The sequence below is a fragment of the Ovis aries genome, chromosome 15 (assembly GCF_016772045.2).
Source record: "Ovis aries strain OAR_USU_Benz2616 breed Rambouillet chromosome 15, ARS-UI_Ramb_v3.0, whole genome shotgun sequence".
Lineage (NCBI taxonomy): Eukaryota > Metazoa > Chordata > Mammalia > Artiodactyla > Bovidae > Ovis > Ovis aries.
The window spans coordinates 51901017-51921401 of NC_056068.1; the positions used below are offsets into that span (position 1 = coordinate 51901017).

The 20385-nt window shown below is 35.3% G+C and overlaps 1 protein-coding gene across 2 annotated transcripts in view; it reads right to left on the reverse strand.

The window, feature by feature from the left end:
• RAB6A (RAB6A, member RAS oncogene family) overlaps window positions 1-20385 on the reverse strand; it is an 83473-nt gene that overhangs the window by 23177 nt on the left and 39911 nt on the right. For both annotated transcript variants that reach the window (XM_042232748.1, XM_060400007.1), the window contains exons 3-6: window positions 16847-16905; window positions 5608-5661; window positions 3948-4053; window positions 2064-2175 (exon numbers count right to left, since the gene is read on the reverse strand). In XM_042232748.1, the coding sequence (XP_042088682.1) occupies window positions 2064-2175; window positions 3948-4053; window positions 5608-5661; window positions 16847-16905 (331 nt within the window). The remainder of the gene's footprint in view (window positions 1-2063; window positions 2176-3947; window positions 4054-5607; window positions 5662-16846; window positions 16906-20385) is intronic.

Genomic DNA, 20385 nt, shown 5'->3' on the forward strand with positions numbered 1-20385 from the left:
TTTCACATTTCTGTGGGTATATCTATGGAATAAGTTATTGGAGGTAGATTTCAGTCAAAAAGTATCTTAAATACTGATGTTAAACTGTTTCTGCTGAAAATTGTATTAGTTACATTTTCAGTGTATGAATCTATTCAGATGCTTGATGATACAGTACATTATCAATCTTTTGAATAATGGCCAACCTAATAGGTGAATACAATTTTTATATTTATGTATTCAAACTTATCAATCTTTCCCTTTAAGGCATTAGGATTCCATGTTATGCTTATGAAAGGCCACCTACTACCAAAGATTTTCTTTTAATGCTGTAAAAAATTTTTTTAACTTTTTTCCTCATTTAAAAATTATTTTATTGGGAATTTCAGGTTAACAGATACACACTGTATGTAAAACAGATAAATACCAAGGACCTACTGTATGGCACAGGGAACTATATTCAGTATCTTATAATAAACTATAATGGAAAAGAATCTAAAAAAGGATAAATACATATATATGTATTAATATAACAATCATTTTTTTCTGAATCATTTTGCTATATACTTGAAACACTATAAATCAACTATACTTCAATTAAAAAACAAGGCAACTGTTACATTAATAAAATAAAGTAGATAAAGTAATAAATAATAATAAAAATAGATGAAAAAACAAAATTATTTTAATGGAATGAACAAGACTCCGATTCTTTTTTTTTTAATTAAATTTTTTTTAAGACTAATTCTTTTAAATGTGAAAGCTAACAGGCAATAGTCTGGCAAAAATTACTGAGAAAGAAGTTCTAAAGCAATGGACAAATATTATCTTAAAGAAAAGTTACTATAAACAATTTAGATAACTTTCTATATCTGTATACTCAACTATTATGCACTAAAAAGAACAGATGCTTGTATGCATCCTTTTAGATAATTCCAGCTATAAAGAGAAACAAATATATATATAATCTTTCTTTTAATAGTGAAGGTATCCTGGGACTCTCCACATAAGAATATATACATATAAGATCTTTAAATTCTCATAGTGAAGATAAATAATGAAAATTTATATAATAGCATCGAAGTCTGAAAAATGATTTTCAAAAAGAAAAGATGAAGTCATATGCTGACTTTATTTTTAAATAAAGAAAGACTTTCTTGCCAATTCCAAATGAGGTACTGTGAGCAGAAATAGGCTTTACATTTCATAAATCTTTGAACATACTGTATTTCTTTATAACTTTTAAATTAACAGCAAAAGTTCATTACTGGAATTTCAATATCCAACTAATGAATAAACAAATAATAAATAGTAAAAACTTCAAATATTAAATTGTCAAGATTACTTAAAGCAGAAAGAATGTCTAGTAGATCACTGAGGAATGCTAAAGGCAGATATTCAAGCCATGGGTTCTACAGTGAATGTTAATACATTTTACATCCTGTGACTTGAATATATCTTTGCTCATTTGACTAAGGTATCACAATCAAGCTATTCAGTTCAACCTCACAGTTTGGCTCAACCATACAATTAAAAACAGAAAAGAAAAAACTGCACTACTGAATTATAATGAATATTTATAAGGCTAGCAAAAGACTGTGCATTTAATCATTATGAATACTTTAAAGACAGGATTTGTTTTTAAAAATATTTTGTTCTCTAACAGAATACTGCTTTATTAATATGAGACCTAAAAATACAAAATAGCTATGAGCTTCATGTGTAAACAATCTTGCACAAGTTATTTATACATGGGCTTATACACACAAAAAAATTATTTTCCTTTAAGGACTGAGTTCAATGTTTTTGTTTTTTTGCCACACTGCGGGGTTTGTGGGATCTTAGTTTCCCAATGAGAGATTGAACCCATGTCCCCTGGCAGTGAAAGCAAAGAATCCTAACCACTGGACTACCAGGGAGTTTCCAGGACTGAGTTTATCTATTTCAGGTTCTTACATTAAAGAAAAGGAGTGGGGGCATAAGATTAAGGATTAAACAAGTCTCCTTTTAAAACTAACAAAAATAATAGGCTGCTTAACAAAGAAATCAAACATTCCATATATATATAGGAAATCATTCCATACCTCTTATCAGCAAGATCTGTTTTATTTCCTACTAGCATGATGATAACATCACTTCCTCTTTCTGTTCTGACATCATCAATCCATTTTGTAGTTTGCTGGAAGGAGTTAACATCTGGTACATAGGAAGGTGGACAGAGATTAGTGTTACTGCAAGTAACTTCCCAAGTGAAGGACCAAAAAAGGAAAAAAAAAAAGCACTGGAAGTTGGAAGGGGGTTGGCACATTAGAACCCACCTTTAATGTGCCTGCAACATGACTCCATTTTATCTGAATACAAATATCAGTGATCTAAACAAATCATAAGAATAAAATCCACAAGGTACCTTTTATAATAGTTTAAAATTTTTGTACGTGACCAGATGAGTATAATATACTATATGTAACTGAAAAAACAATTTAAATGATGAAAGGATAACTATGGCAGATAATATGGTGTCATGTTGCCACAATGCTCTTTTGATTACTTACACATACCAAACGTGACAAAGAAAGCATCTCCAAAAGTACATCAGCCAGTAAGTCCCAACACATCCACAAAATTTGTAAAGCCTTTCAATAGCTTTCAACACCACTCTGTTTGCATTGCTTATTCAGTTTGTGATCACTTTAACTTGGAGTTTATTAGTTCAATGTACCAGAATCACTAATAACAAAACCCATCTTTTCCAGCCCTGGATTCTGAGTACTTCAATAATTCTTACAGCAGCTAAAGAAAATAATTTGCTAATATTTTAACCACATGTGCACAAATTTCAAAGAACACACCTGGTTTTACTTGATTTGGTTAAAGTAAGCACAAACATTTTAAAGCTGCAAAACTTATGACAGCACAATAATGAACATACATTTTTAAAACAGGTAGCAACCCAAAGAAAAGCTTCAAGAAAAGAAGGACTGCATTTGGCACCTAACCAAAATAAAAAGTTTCTGAATGCAAACCTCTAATTTATAATTCTGCCATTGTAATGATTCTTAAGTAAATATGATTTCTGTTTGAGCAAATTTATAAAAATGTACGCTAATATTATAGTTTATGTTTTTAAAGAAGACCAAGATGTGGTACTATCCTGGTTTTCCTAAATTATGGAGCACTATATGGAATGATACTTAATATTGCCTAATATATCATAAACCAATTTACAAAGACAATTTTAATCAGATAATATGTCCCTGTCAGTCATCAAGGCTCTATTCAAAATTTACAGTCACTTAAAATGCCAAAGGCATTGTTATTCAGTCTTGAGGGAAAAGAAAAAGGAAGACCATCACTTGTTTTAGTCTCCCATTTAAATGTTTTTCTTGGAGAGAAATGAAAAGTGTCACTTGTTAGCAACAAAGCAAATGAACTAGTCAGAGAATCCAGATTTCACTCAAATGAAAATGATTAACAGAAATTAAGTTTTCTCTGCTCTTCCTCTATAGAGAGGATGGCTAGAAGGTGAAAGCAGAGAAAAGCTGGTTATCAGAAGCTTTTAACAGCCTCAGTAGAAGCCTTGAAGGATTTGGAAAACTTGGCAAGAGACATAAATGCAGATTATTTTAGAGAAATCTGAAATCAAATTAAACAAAAAAGGAGACACTCTTCCAATCATAATTATGGTATAACTTAGGGATTACAGGATACTAAGAAAGCCTTGGAGAGGGTTCATAATTAGACCCAAACGAAAATTTCTGGGGCAAAAAACACTGGCACAGTAGAAATAAGATATATTGGTACAAACAATGAAGCAAATACTCTGACCTAGATGGTGTGTGATAAGGTTTGGTATGATAAAACTCAATTTTACATGCCGGTATAGAAAACAAGCACAAAACAAGAACATGCATGCAACTAAGCTAAAGGTCGAAAGAAGATTAGAAATGCGTAATTCCCCCTCCACTCACTTGTGATATCATAAACAACAACTGCCACAGTGGAGTCACGAATGTAGCTAGGAATCAAGCTCCTGAACCGCTCTTGACCTGCTGTGTCCCACAATTGCAATCGTACCTAACAATAAAATCAGTCAAACAAGCAAGAAAAATAAGAAAGGTCAACCCGTTGCAAAATACCTACTTGTGATATCGTAAACTACTACAGCTGCAGCAGAATCACGGATGTAACTGGGAATGAGGCTACGGAAACGTTCCTGACCCGCAGTATCCCACAGCTGCAGCCTGATCTGTGGGATGGGAAAAAATAAATAAAAAAAAAAAACAAAAAACCAAACTCATACTAAAAAGAAAAAAGAAATAATATTTTTAAAGGGAGGAGGGTGGCAAGGAGGTAAAAAGGAAACTCATGCAAAAGGTTGCAGGGATATGAGGAATGAAAACAACATAAAATTCCTTCCCTTTTTCAAAAGGGAGTAACATTTAAAATTTGCTTGCTCTGAAGGTACATAACTCAAAAAAAAAAAAAAAAAAAAAGAACAGCAATAGGAAAGATTTCACAGGACAAGAAGTACAGCTTCCTTTTTATCCCCCCTCTCTACAACCTCTCTTTGAATCCTATACCTTCCAGACAGCACAAGCAGACTGCTCATGTTCAGTGAAAATAAAAGAGAAAAACAAAGGTAAATGTCAATGATCAGCCCCTCTGAAATGAAAATAAAATGTCTCTTTTCTCTATTGGATACAGAACACTTTGAAACTGGATCTCTGACGACTGTGCTTGTTCTCCCACACATTTATTTCTAGAACATTATATATAATCTACCAAAAAGGAGAAATATCTTTTTACAACCCTACTTAAACGTGTCTTTACTTTCTTCTTCACATCTACATTCCAGGAAGAAAAGCCTGAAAACAAGCATTAAGTTCTTTTATCATCATAAAGCAGTTTCTGTTTTCAAATTTTAAGAAATGGAATGCTATATATTAAAACATAAAGGAGAACATCCAAAAGAAAAAGACTTATAAACTTAAAGAAATGTCATTAGAGATAATGCTTTTTGGGTACAGGTCCCAAAATAATGCATTTAAGAGTTACTGTTTAGGTGACAAGAATCTCTTCAAGGGACAGCAGGCTAGAATACAGAATTTATATCGCACTTAAAGGGAGCATTCCAAAAGATGGAAGACAAAAATCAAACAGGGAGATACACATTACTTTTGTCTATTCACAGTCACTTTGGTATATACCATATTCCGACAAAGCCTGGAAGTTCACAAATTGTGTGATATTCAAATGAAATGTTTGAATGGTTCAGAGTGGTACACAAAAGGTCTTTAGCAGCTCTAATTTCGTCATGAAAATATTCTTATCTCAATGCTATTTGTTATAATATTCCAAGTCAAGACAATATATTTTGTTTAACAAGCCTAGGGCTATCAGAGTATTAGAAATAATGGCTTTCTCTCCCCTTTGGAGTCTACTTGAGGATAAAGAATTAAAAGTGCTAAGTACTATTCATTCTATAATAACAGTTTTTCTCAAGGCCTGTACACCAACTTTGGCAACTTTGCTAAGTACTCTTATGGCAACAATCACTGATTATAGTTTCAAGCATAATATTCTGTCCTGCAGTGTTGCAGAAAATTGAACACTGAAAACATTACTCACTGTTCGATCCTCCAAGTACATTGTTTTTGATAAAAAGTCAATACCAATTGTTGCCTATAAAACAAAACAAAACAAAGAAGTTAAAAATAGTTGGGCTTCCCTTGTAGCTTAGTTGGTAAAGAATCTGCCTGCAGTGCAGGAGATCCAGGTTCGATCCCTGGGTTGAGAAGATCCCCTGGAGAAGGAAATGGCAACCCACTCTACTATCCTTGCCTGGAAAATCTCATGGACAGAGGAACCTGGTGGATTGCAGTCCATGGGGTTGCAAAGAGTCGGGCACGACTGAGCGACTAACACACAATGACAGTCAGCAGTTTAGAGTTCAAGTGAGCATTCTGATTGTAGGAAAAAAAGTGAATAAATATATAAACTATCATAGCCAAATAATAAATGAACAAAATTTTCAGGGATAATGGCTTTTACCTATTGAGCACTTGCTGTACATTAGAGATTCTTTTAGACCCTTTACATGATCATCTCTAATCCTAATACATCCCTACAAAGTAGCTACCAGCTTCATTATTTTTCTCATTTTATACAAAACAATATTAGAGTTTGGAGAAGTTATATAACTTGTCTAAGAACACACAACTTCTGCTGTGGAGTTGAGAGTAAAATTGTATCTCTTTCTAATACATAATTCTATATTCACTTTATATATATATACTTTTTAAAAAATCTATATTTATATACATATTTTATAATTTCATGTATCATATATACTTCATATGTTATACATTTTATATACACTATATTTGTGGTAAAATACACAACTGCTCTTTTAAGAAGTCTTTCAAAAAATGGTTAAGAGGGTTAAAGAGTAGTTTTCGGTTCACAGCAAAACTGAGACAAAGGTTCAGAGATTCCCTTTTGCCCCTGCCCTCACATATGCAGAGCATCCCTGTTATCAACATTCCCCAGCAGAGTGGTACTACATTTGTTACAAATGATGAACTTAACACTGACAGTGATGTAATTCTTTAAAGACAAGCTTTGTTTTCAAACTGTGGTAAAACAAATACAGGCTTCCCTGGTGGCTCAGCAGTAAAGAATCTGCCTACCAATGCAGGAGATGAGGGTTTGATTCCCGGGTCAGCAAGGTTCCCTGGAGAAGGAAAACCCACTCCAGTATTCTTGACTGGGAAATCCCATAGACAAGGGGGATCTCGTGACCTACAGTCCATGGGGTTGCAAAGACTTGGATACTATTTAGCAACTAAGCAATAACAAAAATATACACACCATAAAATATGATATTTGAACTATTTTAAGTATATAATCAAAGGCATTAATTACATTCACAACTGTATAACTGTAATAGTTACAAAAGCTTTTCACCACCTCAAACAGAAATTTTGTACCCATTAAGCAATACCAAATTACAGTGTACGGATATACCATTTGTTTATCCATTCATCCACTGATAGACATTTTGACTATTAATAGTTCCTGTTTTCAACTCTTTTTGGTATAAAACTAGGAGTAAAACTGCTGGGCCATATTGGTAATTCTATTTAACTTTGTGAGGAAAGTTTCTACAGCAGTGGCACTATTTTATTTTAATTAATTAATTAATCAGTTAATTTTTCTTTATGGTCAAGCTGCATGGCATGTGGGATCTTAGTTACTGGACTAGGGTTTGAACCTGCATCTCCTGCAATGAAAGTGCAGAGTCTTAACCACTAGATCATCAAGAAAGTTCCCGGCTGCACTATTTTAAATTCCCACTAGTGATATATAGAACAACAGACTGGTTCCAAATTGGAAAAGGAGTATGTCAAGGTTGTATACTGTCACCCTGCTTACTTAACTTATATGCAGAGTACATCATGAGAAATGCTAGGCTGGAGGAAGCACAAGCTGGAATCAACATTGCTGGGAGAAATATCAATAACCTCAGATACGCAGATGACACCACCCTTATAGCAGAAAGTGAAGAAGAATTAAAGAGCCTCTTGATGAAAGTGAAAGAAGAGAGTGAAAAAGTTGGCTTAAAGCTCAACGTTCATAAAATGAAGATCATGGCATCCAGTACCATCATTTCATGGCAAATAGATGGGAAACAGTGGAAATGGTGGCTGACTTTATTTTTGGGGGGCTCCAAAATCACTGCAGATGGTGACTGCAGCCATGAAATTAAAAGATGCTTACTCCTTGGAAGGAAAGTTATGACCAACCTAGACAGCATATTCAAAAGCAGAGACATTACTTTGCCAACAAAGGTCTGTCTAGTCAAGGCTATGGTTTTTCCAGTAGTCAAGTTATGGATGTGAGAGTTCGTCTATAAAGAAAGCTGAGTGCAGAAGAATTGATGCTTTTGAATCGTGGTGTTGCAAAAGACTCGAGAGTCCCCTGGACTGCAAGGAGATCCAACCAGTCTATCCTAAAGGAGATCAGTCCTGGGTGTTCATTGGAAGGACTGATGTTGAAGCTGAAACTCCAATATTTTGGCCACCTGATGCAAAGAGCTGACTCACTGGAAAAGATCCTGATGTTGGGAAAGATTTAAGGCAGGAGAAAAAGGGGATGACAGAGGATGAGATGGTTAGATGGCATCACCGTCTCAATGGACATGAGTTTGGGTAAACTCCAGGAGTTGGTGATGGACAGGGAGGCCTGGCATGCTGCGGTTCATGGGGTTGCAAAGAGTCGGACATGACTGAACAACTGAACTGAACTGGGTTAGATTCTGGGTCCAGGAAGATTTATGTTGCAGAACAGCTAAACCTGTGCACCGCAACTACTGAGCCTGCGTGCCATAGAGCCTGCACTCCACAAGAGAAGCCACTGTGTTGAGAAGCCTGTGCACAACTCCTCAATGAAGAGCAGCCCCCTCTCTCCACAACTAGAGAAAGCCTGCGTGAAGCAACAAAGACCCAGTGCAGGAAAAAAATGTTGTCATTTTGTTATTGGTTTGTACAAGTTCCTATATATTCTGGATATTAAATTCTTATAACTTTCAAATATTTCCCCCTATTCTGTAGGTTGGGCCTGGTGTCTCTGCTGAAAATCAACTGTGTGTGTGCTTATATACATATATGTGGATTCTCTACCCTATTCCATGGGGCTTTCCAGGTGATGCTAGTAGTGAAGACTCTGCCTACCAATGCAGGAGACATAAGAGACACAGGTTTGATCCCTGGGTCAGGAACATCCCCTGGAGAAGGAAATGGCAAGCCACTCCAGTATGCTTGCCAGGAGAATCCCATGGACAGAGGAGCCTGGTAGGCTACAGTCCACGGGGTCTCAAAGAATTGGACAGGACTGATCCTACTCCATTGTGTCTATATGCCATTACCACATTGTTTTAACTACTGTAGCTTTGTAGGAAATTCCCAAATTGGGAAGTGTGAGTCCTCCAACTTTTTCATATTTTCCAGTAATGTCTTAGCTATTGCAAATTACGATTAATCTCTTCATATCTATTAAAAAAGGCATAGGGATTTTGAAAAGGATTGCAATGAATTTGCAGCTTGCTTTGAGTAGTTAGTACTGACATCTTTTTTCCCAGAGAGATTCACTTTATTTTATATTTATTTATTTTTTGGCTGTGCTGGGTCTTCACTGCTGCACAGTCTTTTCTCTAGTTGCAGAGAGTGGGGGCTACTCTCTGTTGTGGTGCATGGGCTTCTCATTTTGTGGTAGCTTCTCTTGTTGAGGAGCTCACGCTCTAAGTCATTCGGGTTTCAGTAGTTGTGGTGCATGGGCTCAGCAGTTGTGGTTCCTGGGCTCTAGAGCACAGGCTCAATGGCTGTGGCTCACAGGCTTAGTTGCTCCATGGCATGACGGATCTTCCCACACCAGGAATCGAACCCATGTCTCCTATATTGGCAGGTGGATTCTTAAACACTGAACTACCAGGGAAGCCAAGTATTGACATCTTAACAACATTAAGTTTTCTGATTCATTTACCTGGGATGTCTCTCCATTTAATTAGGTCTTCTTTTATTTTTTTGAGTAGTTTTGTAGGTTTCAATTTCACACAGACTTATATTTTAAAACAAACAACAAAAGAAGCAGCTTCCTCCTTTATTCCAAACTATGTGACTAACATACAACCTAGTACTAATTCTACCTTATGACATTCAATTTGAGAATTATATCCCACTCTTTCATATGGTGGAATGGGCTTATAAACTTGAATTACTATGCAAGAGAATCTAATTGATAAACCCCAGGTATGTACAGGAGTGGCATGGCTGCATTTAAGAAATCTGACTAGTAGAACCTCATTTACTCAGACAGTGTGGCAGAGGTAGTTAACTACCTACACAAATATCCATCTACTCCTTCTTCCTTACTAACACAATCAAACATTTATTTAAATCCATACTTTTCCCATTTGAAAAACTACATTTTCCAGCCTTCTTTGAACTTTAAATAAATGGGGCTAACTCAGTTAGGAGGTAGATTCTTGTTTTTTCTCCCTTTCATCCTTCTTCCTTCCTGAACTGTGGATACCAAGGCTGGAATTCAGGAATCATTCAGTAACTGTGAGGCAAAATTCAATATGGAAACCATAGATTAGATTAGGTTAGACAGAAAATAGAAGTTTTGGTCCTGGATGACCATGGAGTTGCCGCACTAGCCCTGAAACACACTACCTTTACACTTCTTTTACATGAAAAAAACAATTGTCATGTCACTTATCAATGTTATTTTATATTTGTTATAAACAGCTGAAAATAATTTTTAATGGCTATAAATAGAAACAAGTATTTTCACATCTCACAGTCAAGATATAAATGTTTTTACAATTAGTACAAAGTCAGACTTTACATTAGTCCTCCCCTTCCATTGTACTATCCAAGTTTTGGGGCATCATTTATACCACTGAACTCATAAAGATCAAAACTAATTTGAAAAATAGCCTGCTGCTGCTCTTTTTTTTAAGTTAATTTTATTTCAAGCTGAGCTACTACAGCAAAGAAGTTGATCAGCTTTAAGAATTAAGCCAACAGCAGGAAGAACAGAAAGGAGATGCCTGGGAAACTAAGCATTATCAACTACTTCAGCATCTTGAATGCTACTGATGTGGAACTAATTCAAACTTTCATAAAAGACAGATGAGACATTAGTGCAGTCTTTTGCTCATCTCCTTAGAGAAATGCAAAAAGCAATCATTACAGAAGAAATTAAAAGAGAGAATTATCTCATATACCTTAATTTACTTTTTTACATATTATTTTAAATGTTAACTAATTCATGGATGTTGGGGGGAGTGTCTACTTTGCAAAAAAAAAAAAGAGAAAAAAATTAAACAGTACTCTTATAGGAACTTACAAATCAAGAGTGAACAACAGCTTACCCAAATATATCAGTGTCAGGATGATAACTTCCATTTGTTTATTTTATTTGGATGCTCTTCACTCAGAGAGGTGCTTATTTATCCCAACAGCTAATTTATGAAAGATTGCAGATATAAGTTACAATTCTGTCTGACTTTGTATATGGTGGTTTGTCCCCTGTCCTGATGCCAGAGAAGCTAGAAACTCATAAACATGATTTTCACATGGGGAATGTATTTTACCCAGTTACAAAAGTAACTCAGTAAGGAAAACAAGTTTTCTTCTGTACAAAGCAATGATAATCAGCTTCCTTCTGTAGTTCAAATACACATAAAGTTCTGTTGCCTGGTTGCTGCCTTCTCTAGAAAGAGAAAATAGAGAAGGATTTGAAAGAGGCAATGACTAAAGAAAGAAAAGAGTGGATAAGTTAAAGAATCTAAAATTAACAGAAATAATTTTAAAAAGAAGGACCCCAGAAAGAAGATGTTGATACATAATCTGATTTAGAAGAGAATCCCATTTAAAAATATCCTTACATATATGTACATATACGGGGGGAAAATGTATATATTTGTATTGATATCTTTCTGCCATACTACATTTCTGTCCATTAGGACAGAAACTAGGTAGAGTCTGCGGATTTTAAAAATGAGTCATTATAATGAGAATAAGATTTTAGTTATACAAGGTGAACAAATTCAAGAAATCTGCTGCAGAGCATTGTACGAACATGTAGATAACAGTGCTATATTGTGTATACTTTAAAGTACAATAAAAAGTTAGAATCTCATATAAGTATTCTTACCACAATAAAAAAAAAAAAGAAACCCATCCCAAATAAAATGACAACACCTCTAGAAAAGGCAAAAATCCTGAAAAAAGTCATTAAAAAATTAGATGAAAATAAAAAGACAAATCAAACACTGAGTCAGAAAAACAGTCCACTGGGACCTCCCTGGCAGTCCAGTGGTTAAGACTATACGATTTCACTGCAAGAGGCATAGGTCCCATTCCCGCTGGGAAACTAAGATCCTGCATACTTTGAGGCCAAAAAATAAAAATAATAATGATAATTTTAAAAAGAAAAACAGTCCATCTAGTTAAGGATTTTGGTTCCATTGATAACTAGAATTTTGAATAGAACAACCTAGAGCTTTAACTTATACAGGTTAAGGATATACTTAACCACCACCATCATCTTTCTGGACAAGTTCATTAGTGTCTAAAACCCACTGTTTTAATCTATGCCATCCTGAACTTAATTGTTGATTTGTAACAGTCCTTGGAATAAGAAATCCTCTAAATTCAAAGAAATTTCAAAGGTTACCCTGAGTAATGTAATCTTCCTCAAAAGAATCTACTCTAGTTGTAGGAATCTTTCTTGAGCTTATTTATATTAAGTTGAACCATATAATATAAAACTGCCAATATTCTATCATTTTTGAATGATAAAAATAGCAATTATGTAATATGGTTCAAACTGATACATCTGAAACTACTGGACAAATTTCCAACTAGAAAAAGAAAAACAAAAACAAAAAACTGGTGGAAAAACTAGAGCAACTTAAAAAATCACTTCCAGCCTCTAGCTACAAATGTTTACCAGACTTCTCAGGTTTTTTGCTTTATTTTGAAATAACTGACTAAATATGGTCAATAAAGGACTCTTCTGGCCAACCAGTTTAGTCTTTTTCAAATAAAATTAATTTAGTGCAAAGGAATCATAAATAGCATGAATTATGAATTATATATAAAGTTTCTCTTTTTTGTGAAATAAAATTTCACTTAAACTAAGCTTCAGATATACATTACATATGGCTCAATAATAAATTTCTAGCTATGAGACTAGCTCTTCAATTATTTCAGAAGTCTTTCTGTTGAGTGTATGGTCAGGGCATAAAATAGGGAATCTTAAAAAATAATCCACTGAAGAATTCTTCACCTGATAATTAAGTTGGCAGCTAACTACACATGGTCAATTCTTCATATTTCAAAGTAATACTTAATACACCGTCAAGATAATTTCCCTAGGTAAGGATGTGGGTACTACATTATCCTAATTACCCTGTTAAAGTAAGATAATATCTAGGACTGTGCCTGACTCTTATAAAAACTTGTAGCTTACATGGTTAATCAATGTCTCCTATTAATTCCACAGTACAATGGTATTTTGGCTTCAACAACTTTATAGAAAGAACAAAAATCTTTGCTTATCTGTCAAATGTAACCTCACCCCATCAACATTACCTCCCTTAAAAAATGTCTGCATGAACAACAGCAATAGTCTTAATGAATAAGTAGCAACAGCACTTAAGACACCTAAAGATCTCTTTAATTTCACAGAGAACTTGAGTATAATGAAATACTTCACAAAGTGAAAGTACCTGGTTTGAAGATTACTGATTTATTTTTTTTAACTTATTCTTTGGTTTTTGTTTTACAATTAAGCTATTTAAAATATACATATATATAACTTAGACATAAACATATATATATATACAGATATACATGGTTATATTCATATACATATATATAGTTATATATATAGGGTTAGGGTTATATATATCGGAGATGGCAATGGCACCCCATTCCAGTACTCTTGCCTGGAAAATCCCATGGATAGAGGAGCCTGGAAGGCTGCAGTCCATGGGGTCGCTGATCGGACACGACTGAGCGACTTCACTTTCACTTTTCACTTTCATGCAATGGAGAAGGAAATGGCAACCCACTCCAGTGTTATTGCCTGGAGAATCCCAGGGACAGGGGAGCCTGGTGGGCTGTCATCTATGGGGTCGCACAGAGTCAGACACGACTGAAGTGACTTAGCAGTAGCAGCAGTAGGGCATATATACACACACACACACACACACACACACACACACACACACACACAGAGCAGTACCAGTGTGTATATATATATATATAGCAGTAGCAGTATATATATATATAACCAGATATATACGCAACTGAGAGCAGACATCCTTGTCTTGTTTCTGATCTTAGAGAATACATTCAGCCTTCAAACATGAAGTCTGATATTAGCTGTGGGTTTTTCATAGAGATGTTCTTTATCATGTCTGGACACTTCCCTTGCATTTATAGCTTGCTGAGTGTGTATTACTGAGAAGGTAACAGGCAGGAAAGCCAGGGGTCTCCAAACGGAGGAAATAGGCTGCAAGTGTCAGACATTTTTTTCTCTCTCCCTTAAGCATCTGGAGGAAACAAACTACAAGTGTCAGATTTTTTTTCTTTCTCCATACAAAATTAAAAGCAGGTTTCTCTATGGAAATGTTTTTCCTAAGTTATGTTAATGAAACTATGTATTTGCTTTGGAATTTGCCTTTCTTCAAAATGGTTCCACCTAAGATCAACTTTTTTTCTTTTCTCAAACCTTGGGCTGATATTAGTTCAAACCAGGAATCATATTAATTGTTTTATGGCTGGGGGATGACACACTTCGTGCCATCCTATCTCAAAAATGTATTTTATGGGAGAGGGGCCTGGTGAAACTCTGTAAGCCTTGAGGTGTCTCTCTTACCTGATTAATAGCTTTCTAATAGACATAAAACACCTTGCTAAAGACTAACAGAGGTGCACTCTCTGTCCCCTTTCTGATGTCTATGTCAGAAGCTTTCTCTGTCCCTTTTCTTACTTTCATAAAACTCTGCTACACAAAATCTCTTGAGTGATCAAGCCTGGTCCCTGGTCTCGAAGCTTAATCTTCTTCAGAGATCACGAATCCAACATTGTTCACCATAAGCTATCATTATCATCAAAGGCTACCGGATTGTATCCAATGTTTTTTCTGTGTCTACTGAAATGATCATGTGATTTGTGTCCTTTTTCTTTTTTGGCCACAAGGTACGGTTTGTGGGGTGTTAGTTCCTTAATCAGAGATCAAACCTGGGCCCTCAGGCGTGAGAGTGCAGAGTCCTAACCACTGAACCACTGGAGGATTTCCGATGTTGTCCTTTAGTCTATTCATATAGCATATTCCATTACTTTTTGTATGTTAAATCAACCTTGCAACCTCGATACTCATCTACCAATCCCACCCGGTAAATGGCATAGATCCTTTTTACAAGTCAGCAAATTCAGTTTGGTAGTATTTTGCTAAGGTCTGTTGTGTTTCTATTCGTAAAAGATATACACTGTAGTTTTATTTTTGATGTCTTTGTCTGGTTTGGGTATCCTCATAGGATAAGTTGGAAAATGTTTCTTCCTCTTCTATTTTTGGAAATTTATGAAGTATTAATGTTGCTCTTCACATACTTCATTGAAGTGATCAGTGAAGGCATCTAGTCCTGCAATTTTGTCAGTTTAAAAAAGAAAAAAATTCTTCATGGCCGTCCTGGGTCTTTGTTGCTCCACATGGGGCTTTCTCTAGTTGCAGCGAGCAGGGGCTACTCTCCAGTTGCAGTGCACGGGCTTCTCATTGCAGTGGTTTCTCTTGCTGTGGAGCACAGACTCTGGAGCACAGGATTAATAGTTGTGGCGCACAAGCTTAACTGTCCTGTGGAATGTGGAATCTCCCCAGAGCAGGGATCAAACCCGTGTCCCCTGCATTGGCAGGCAAATTCTTAACTACTGGACCACCAGTGAAGTCCTGTGACAAGTTTTTTGGTTGCTAATTTTATCTACTTATTACAGGTATGTCCAAATTTTCTATTACTTCTTGTGTTAGTTTTGGTAGTGTATCTTTCTTTGACTTTGTCCATTTCATCTAGGTTATCTCATATGTTGGCATATAACCATTTTACACTATTCTCTTATAATATTCTCTCATAGTAATCTCTATTTCCATATGGTTGGTTAAGCATGTCTTTATTTTCTGTATTTTTGTTGTCCTGGTATCTGGGAGCTTCCTAACACTAGAGAGACTGGCACTTCCAGAGTTTGCCAGTTCCATAGAGATGCAAACTTGCCCGTGAGAGGGACTTTCATATGAAAACCAACCAATCCAGACCCTTACCCCAACCATCTCCTCGATCACACTCAGAGCCACTATGCCCCTGCCCTAATCACCCCAAGGCCAAGTACCAGAAAACCAAGAACAGCCCCCACAGCCCAGGGAGCACTGAAATTATTAAAACTAGGCAATCCTTTATTTGCTGGTTTTACCGATCCATCTCACAAAAATCACACACAAAAAAAATCACAATAAAGGCTAGCACCCTAGTACCTACATTTCCTGTCCCCTACCCCATCTCCTGATCAATATCAGTACTGCTCTCATCTGCCCTCCTACTATGGCCTGGAGTGTCCCTCCCTCTTGGAATCTGTGAGTATAACAGCCTTTTCAGTAGCAATCATCTCCTGATCTGTTGGCTTCATCATACCTGAATAATAATAATAAAACCTACATTTTAAAGCAGTTTCTTACTTCTGCTTAAGTTTACTTTTCTTTTTCTAGTTTCTTAGGACAGAAGATTAAATTACTGAGTTAATATATCTCTTCTTTTCCTTATAGAACTGCTTTAAGCTGTATCCCATTAGTTTTGGAATGTTGTGTTTTCTTTTTCATTTATCAAAATACTTCCTAATTTCCCTTGTGACTGTCTTTGACCCATTCCCAAATCTCCTTCTATTAATGACTTCTAATTACAGTACTTATTCTTGACTTCAAGTATTGACCAAAATGTCATAGAACCCTAGACTTAGAAGAAATCTCTCCAAAAGAATATCTATAGATATAAACACTCTACTTCTATTCTAGATGGTATTACCAATAACCTTTCAATAGATTCTGCAAGAGAAGCTAAAGAAATCAAATGAAAAAGTTGAGGACTACGAGCATAATCAGTTATACTTTGTATTTATACAGCATTTTACAGGTTACAGAAAGTGCTTTTATATCTATGACAATGTGAAAAAGTGAATATTTAAAAGCACCTTGAATATTACTTGCAAACAAAATAAAGACAACTAGTAGGCTGGAAAAAACAAAATACCTGATAGGTATTGTCGAAACTGTCATACATGAATCTGGTAATCAGTGATGTCTTTCCAACTGAAATGAAAAGAAAAAAAAAGATTCACTTAGTTAGCACATTAAATTGGGTTCTCAAGTATTTTTCTACAGAGAACTGCAATTCAATTCATTGAGAAATATCTGCAATGGTTCTACTAATGATAATTTAAAAACATAGCCCTGAGTTTGTTGAAATGTCTTTAACAACAGATAATCTCTCAAATTGAGAGCACAAATAAAGCATATTCATTTAGTTAAGAGCTGAGCAAAATAAAGAGAAACATGAAGGAAAACAACTATGTTGACATCTCTAATTCACAAAAGGCAAGCAGATATTTACTTGGGTCCTAACAAAAAGAATTAGGATTATACTAGGAAGAAATTATAGTAAATTCCTGGACAGTAACCTGGGGAAAATGAAGCTCAGATCCACTTCATTCAGTGAATCAAAGCTTAATCTCTGGAAGTAGGAGACTAAAGATGAAGAGTTCCAGGAGGGGTATGAGGGCTGTAAAAACTAGACTGCTTAATGAAGTGACCTGGAAAATTGTTTTGAAATTCATCTCAGGATCAGAGCTCTATACTTCTTTGACAGGGCAGTCCCAAAGATTCATAATATTATCTTGTATTGGTATTTTTAGGTTAATCCACAAGGAAGTGCCACTAGGAAAAAATAGTGGTATATTGCCAATATCCTTATCCACAGGCACACTGTTCAAGGGCAAGAACCATATCTAATTTTCTTATTTCTCCAGTAGCTTGGCCAAGACTCAATAAATACTAAATGAATACAATAAATTTTATCAATTAGAAAACAACTGGGCAAATAAAATATTTCAAATGCTCCCCAAAATGTAAATACTTTGGGAAGAAGAAACAATACCTGGTCATTCATATTTTTGTATGGATTTAAGTAACTTTTGATTTCAACTTCTGATTTTTAAGAGACCTGATTGGGGCCTCTCTATTGCATCCTCCATCCATGTTTCATATGAAAACATGAGGAAAAAACTGAGCCAAAGAGATAAGAATCTCATAAAATCACCTACTCCCAAATGTCTCATTTCAAAGAGTCTAAAGTAGTAGGTAGAAGAGCTAAAGCTAGTTTCCCTAGATCACAGTCAAATTAATATTTGCATCTCTATCTGGAGCAATGAGTAGACCGATGCACTTCTTCATTAACAAATCAGTCCAGTTCAGTCGCTCAGTTGTGTCCAATTCTTTGCAACCCCTCGGACTGCAGCACACCAGGCCTCCCTGTCCATCACCAATAGTAGATAGTATAGTTTTTATTTTGTTTTGAAAAATGTCCCTTCTTCTTTATAAAATGAGCAAAATGCATGCTCTAAAGCAGGCAATACAGAACAGACCAAGAACAAAGTGAAAATTATGTATATCCTACCACCTATATATAACTAATGTTAAAACTTTAGTATATATTTTTCTAAAATGCTTTTATATATAAAAATATATATGTACTTAAAGGCAAAACCCTAGAACCATTCATAATAGTCAGGAACAATACATATACTACTACTAATATTATTTAACACCGATCAGAATCTATAAAAAGTAAATCTAAAAATCTGAAGAGATAAAAGGCAAAATAGTGATGAGGGAAAGAGAGGTAGAGAAAAGCCAAGGTACATATAAAATATACAGTGAAGAAATACAAAGTACCTTGTTAAAACAGTTTTTATTCCAATGATTAAAATTTCATTACTAAGCATTTTAAATATGATTCTTCAATATAGGATCTTTGTAAATGTATTATTCTTGTTTACCCCAAAACCTTCTGTAAAATGGTATGTAAACTTATAATGATTTGCTTAATGTTTGCTTTCCTTGATAAAATGTAAGGCCCATATTTGTCTTATTTAGTCCACATCATCAGAGTCTGACACACCTTTGCTGAACTGATAATTTTCCAGAAGATAAAAAATACATATCTAGGGTTCTTCCAAATAAACCTTATTTTTAATTAAACAAGTTATTTTATTATAAATACTTCTACTACAAAACACAACAAAGTGATAATATACTTTATATTTTTAAAGATGTCTAATGAGAATAATTTTTGTTCAGTACAAGGACTACATATTACATATTATAGCACTACAGTAAAGTCAGTATTGCAATAAAGCCAGTTATACGGAAAAAAAAATAACAACAAACCCTATGGTTTGTAAATCCAAGGCAATGGGTTTGCTTCTAAAAAAATTTAACCAACCAGCTTCCTCCACTACCTGAAAGTAGAGTGTTCGTATGAAACCTTTCCTAAGCCAAAATGGCATAAAGCAAAGCAGCAATTACCTTAGGACACATCTTGCTAAATGGATGCACAAAATAAAATCAAGTTAAAGCACAGATGCTCACCCACACAGCTCAAAGCTTTAACAGCTTGATGCTAAGTATAGTTCCCAGGGAAGGAGCTTGGAGGTTCCACTCTTGCTGCCTGGGGTATGTGTTGCCTTAACAATAACCTCTCTACGTAAAAAACACCAAATGCTATTTTCACTTTTTGGTAAAAGCAAAAATCCTCTTCAGATTTCTTTCAGGTAGTGAAAACAAGTACTGATGGGTCTTACACAAAAGTAAAGTGGCATAAAGCAGACTTGTGAAAAGCAGGGAATACTGTATCTTTTTCTGCCTCAGATCCTATACTGGGTATTTTATAGGACAATGCTAACCTTGACATTAATTTGCAAGAAGTGAAATTTTATTTCCATCTTTCAAGAAAAGGTAACATGCTCAGGAGTTTAGAAAATTGCCCAAGGTAATTCAGTTCCCTACTACAACACAATGCCATTCCATTTCTAACCAAAGGTCATGTTCTTCTCAATATACTACTTTCTTTTGCTGTTTAAAACAAGCCCCCTCCCCACCACACACACACACACAAAAAAACACCCATGGTCACCACAGCAGAAAAGCTATTGTTACTACCTACCTAGCCTCCAGGTTTTAAAGAACCTGAACATAGACCATAAGAAATAGAAAATGAAAGGGAGTATATCTTTGAAAGAAAAAACAGCGAAAAATGAGAGTTTTCAGGCAGTAACTTTTTTCCTGAAGCACTAGGAAACATAAGGGCTTCCCCGGTGGCTCAGTGGTAAAGGACCTGCCTACCAATGCAGGAGACACAGGTTCAGTCCCCAGATTGGGACAATCCTCTGGAGAAGAAAATGGCAACTCACTCCAGCACTCTAGTATTCTCACCTGGGAAATCCCATATACAGAGAGGAGCCTGGCAGCCAAGAGTCCAAAGGGTCACAAAAGAGCTGGGCATAAGTTAGTGACTAAACAACAATGAAACACAACCCAATGGGCATGCTTCTGGTAGCAGAAGACCCAATTCCTAAAAGGTTTGAGTCACAGGACAAAGTTCAGGACTCAAAGAACACTTAGAAAGATTGGGAAAGTAGACTTCTGCAAGAAAAGAGAGCTCCAAATAGAGAGATCTGCATTTAAAACGTGTCCTAATTCTTGGCTGATGTCCTCAATGATCTATGAGGACTT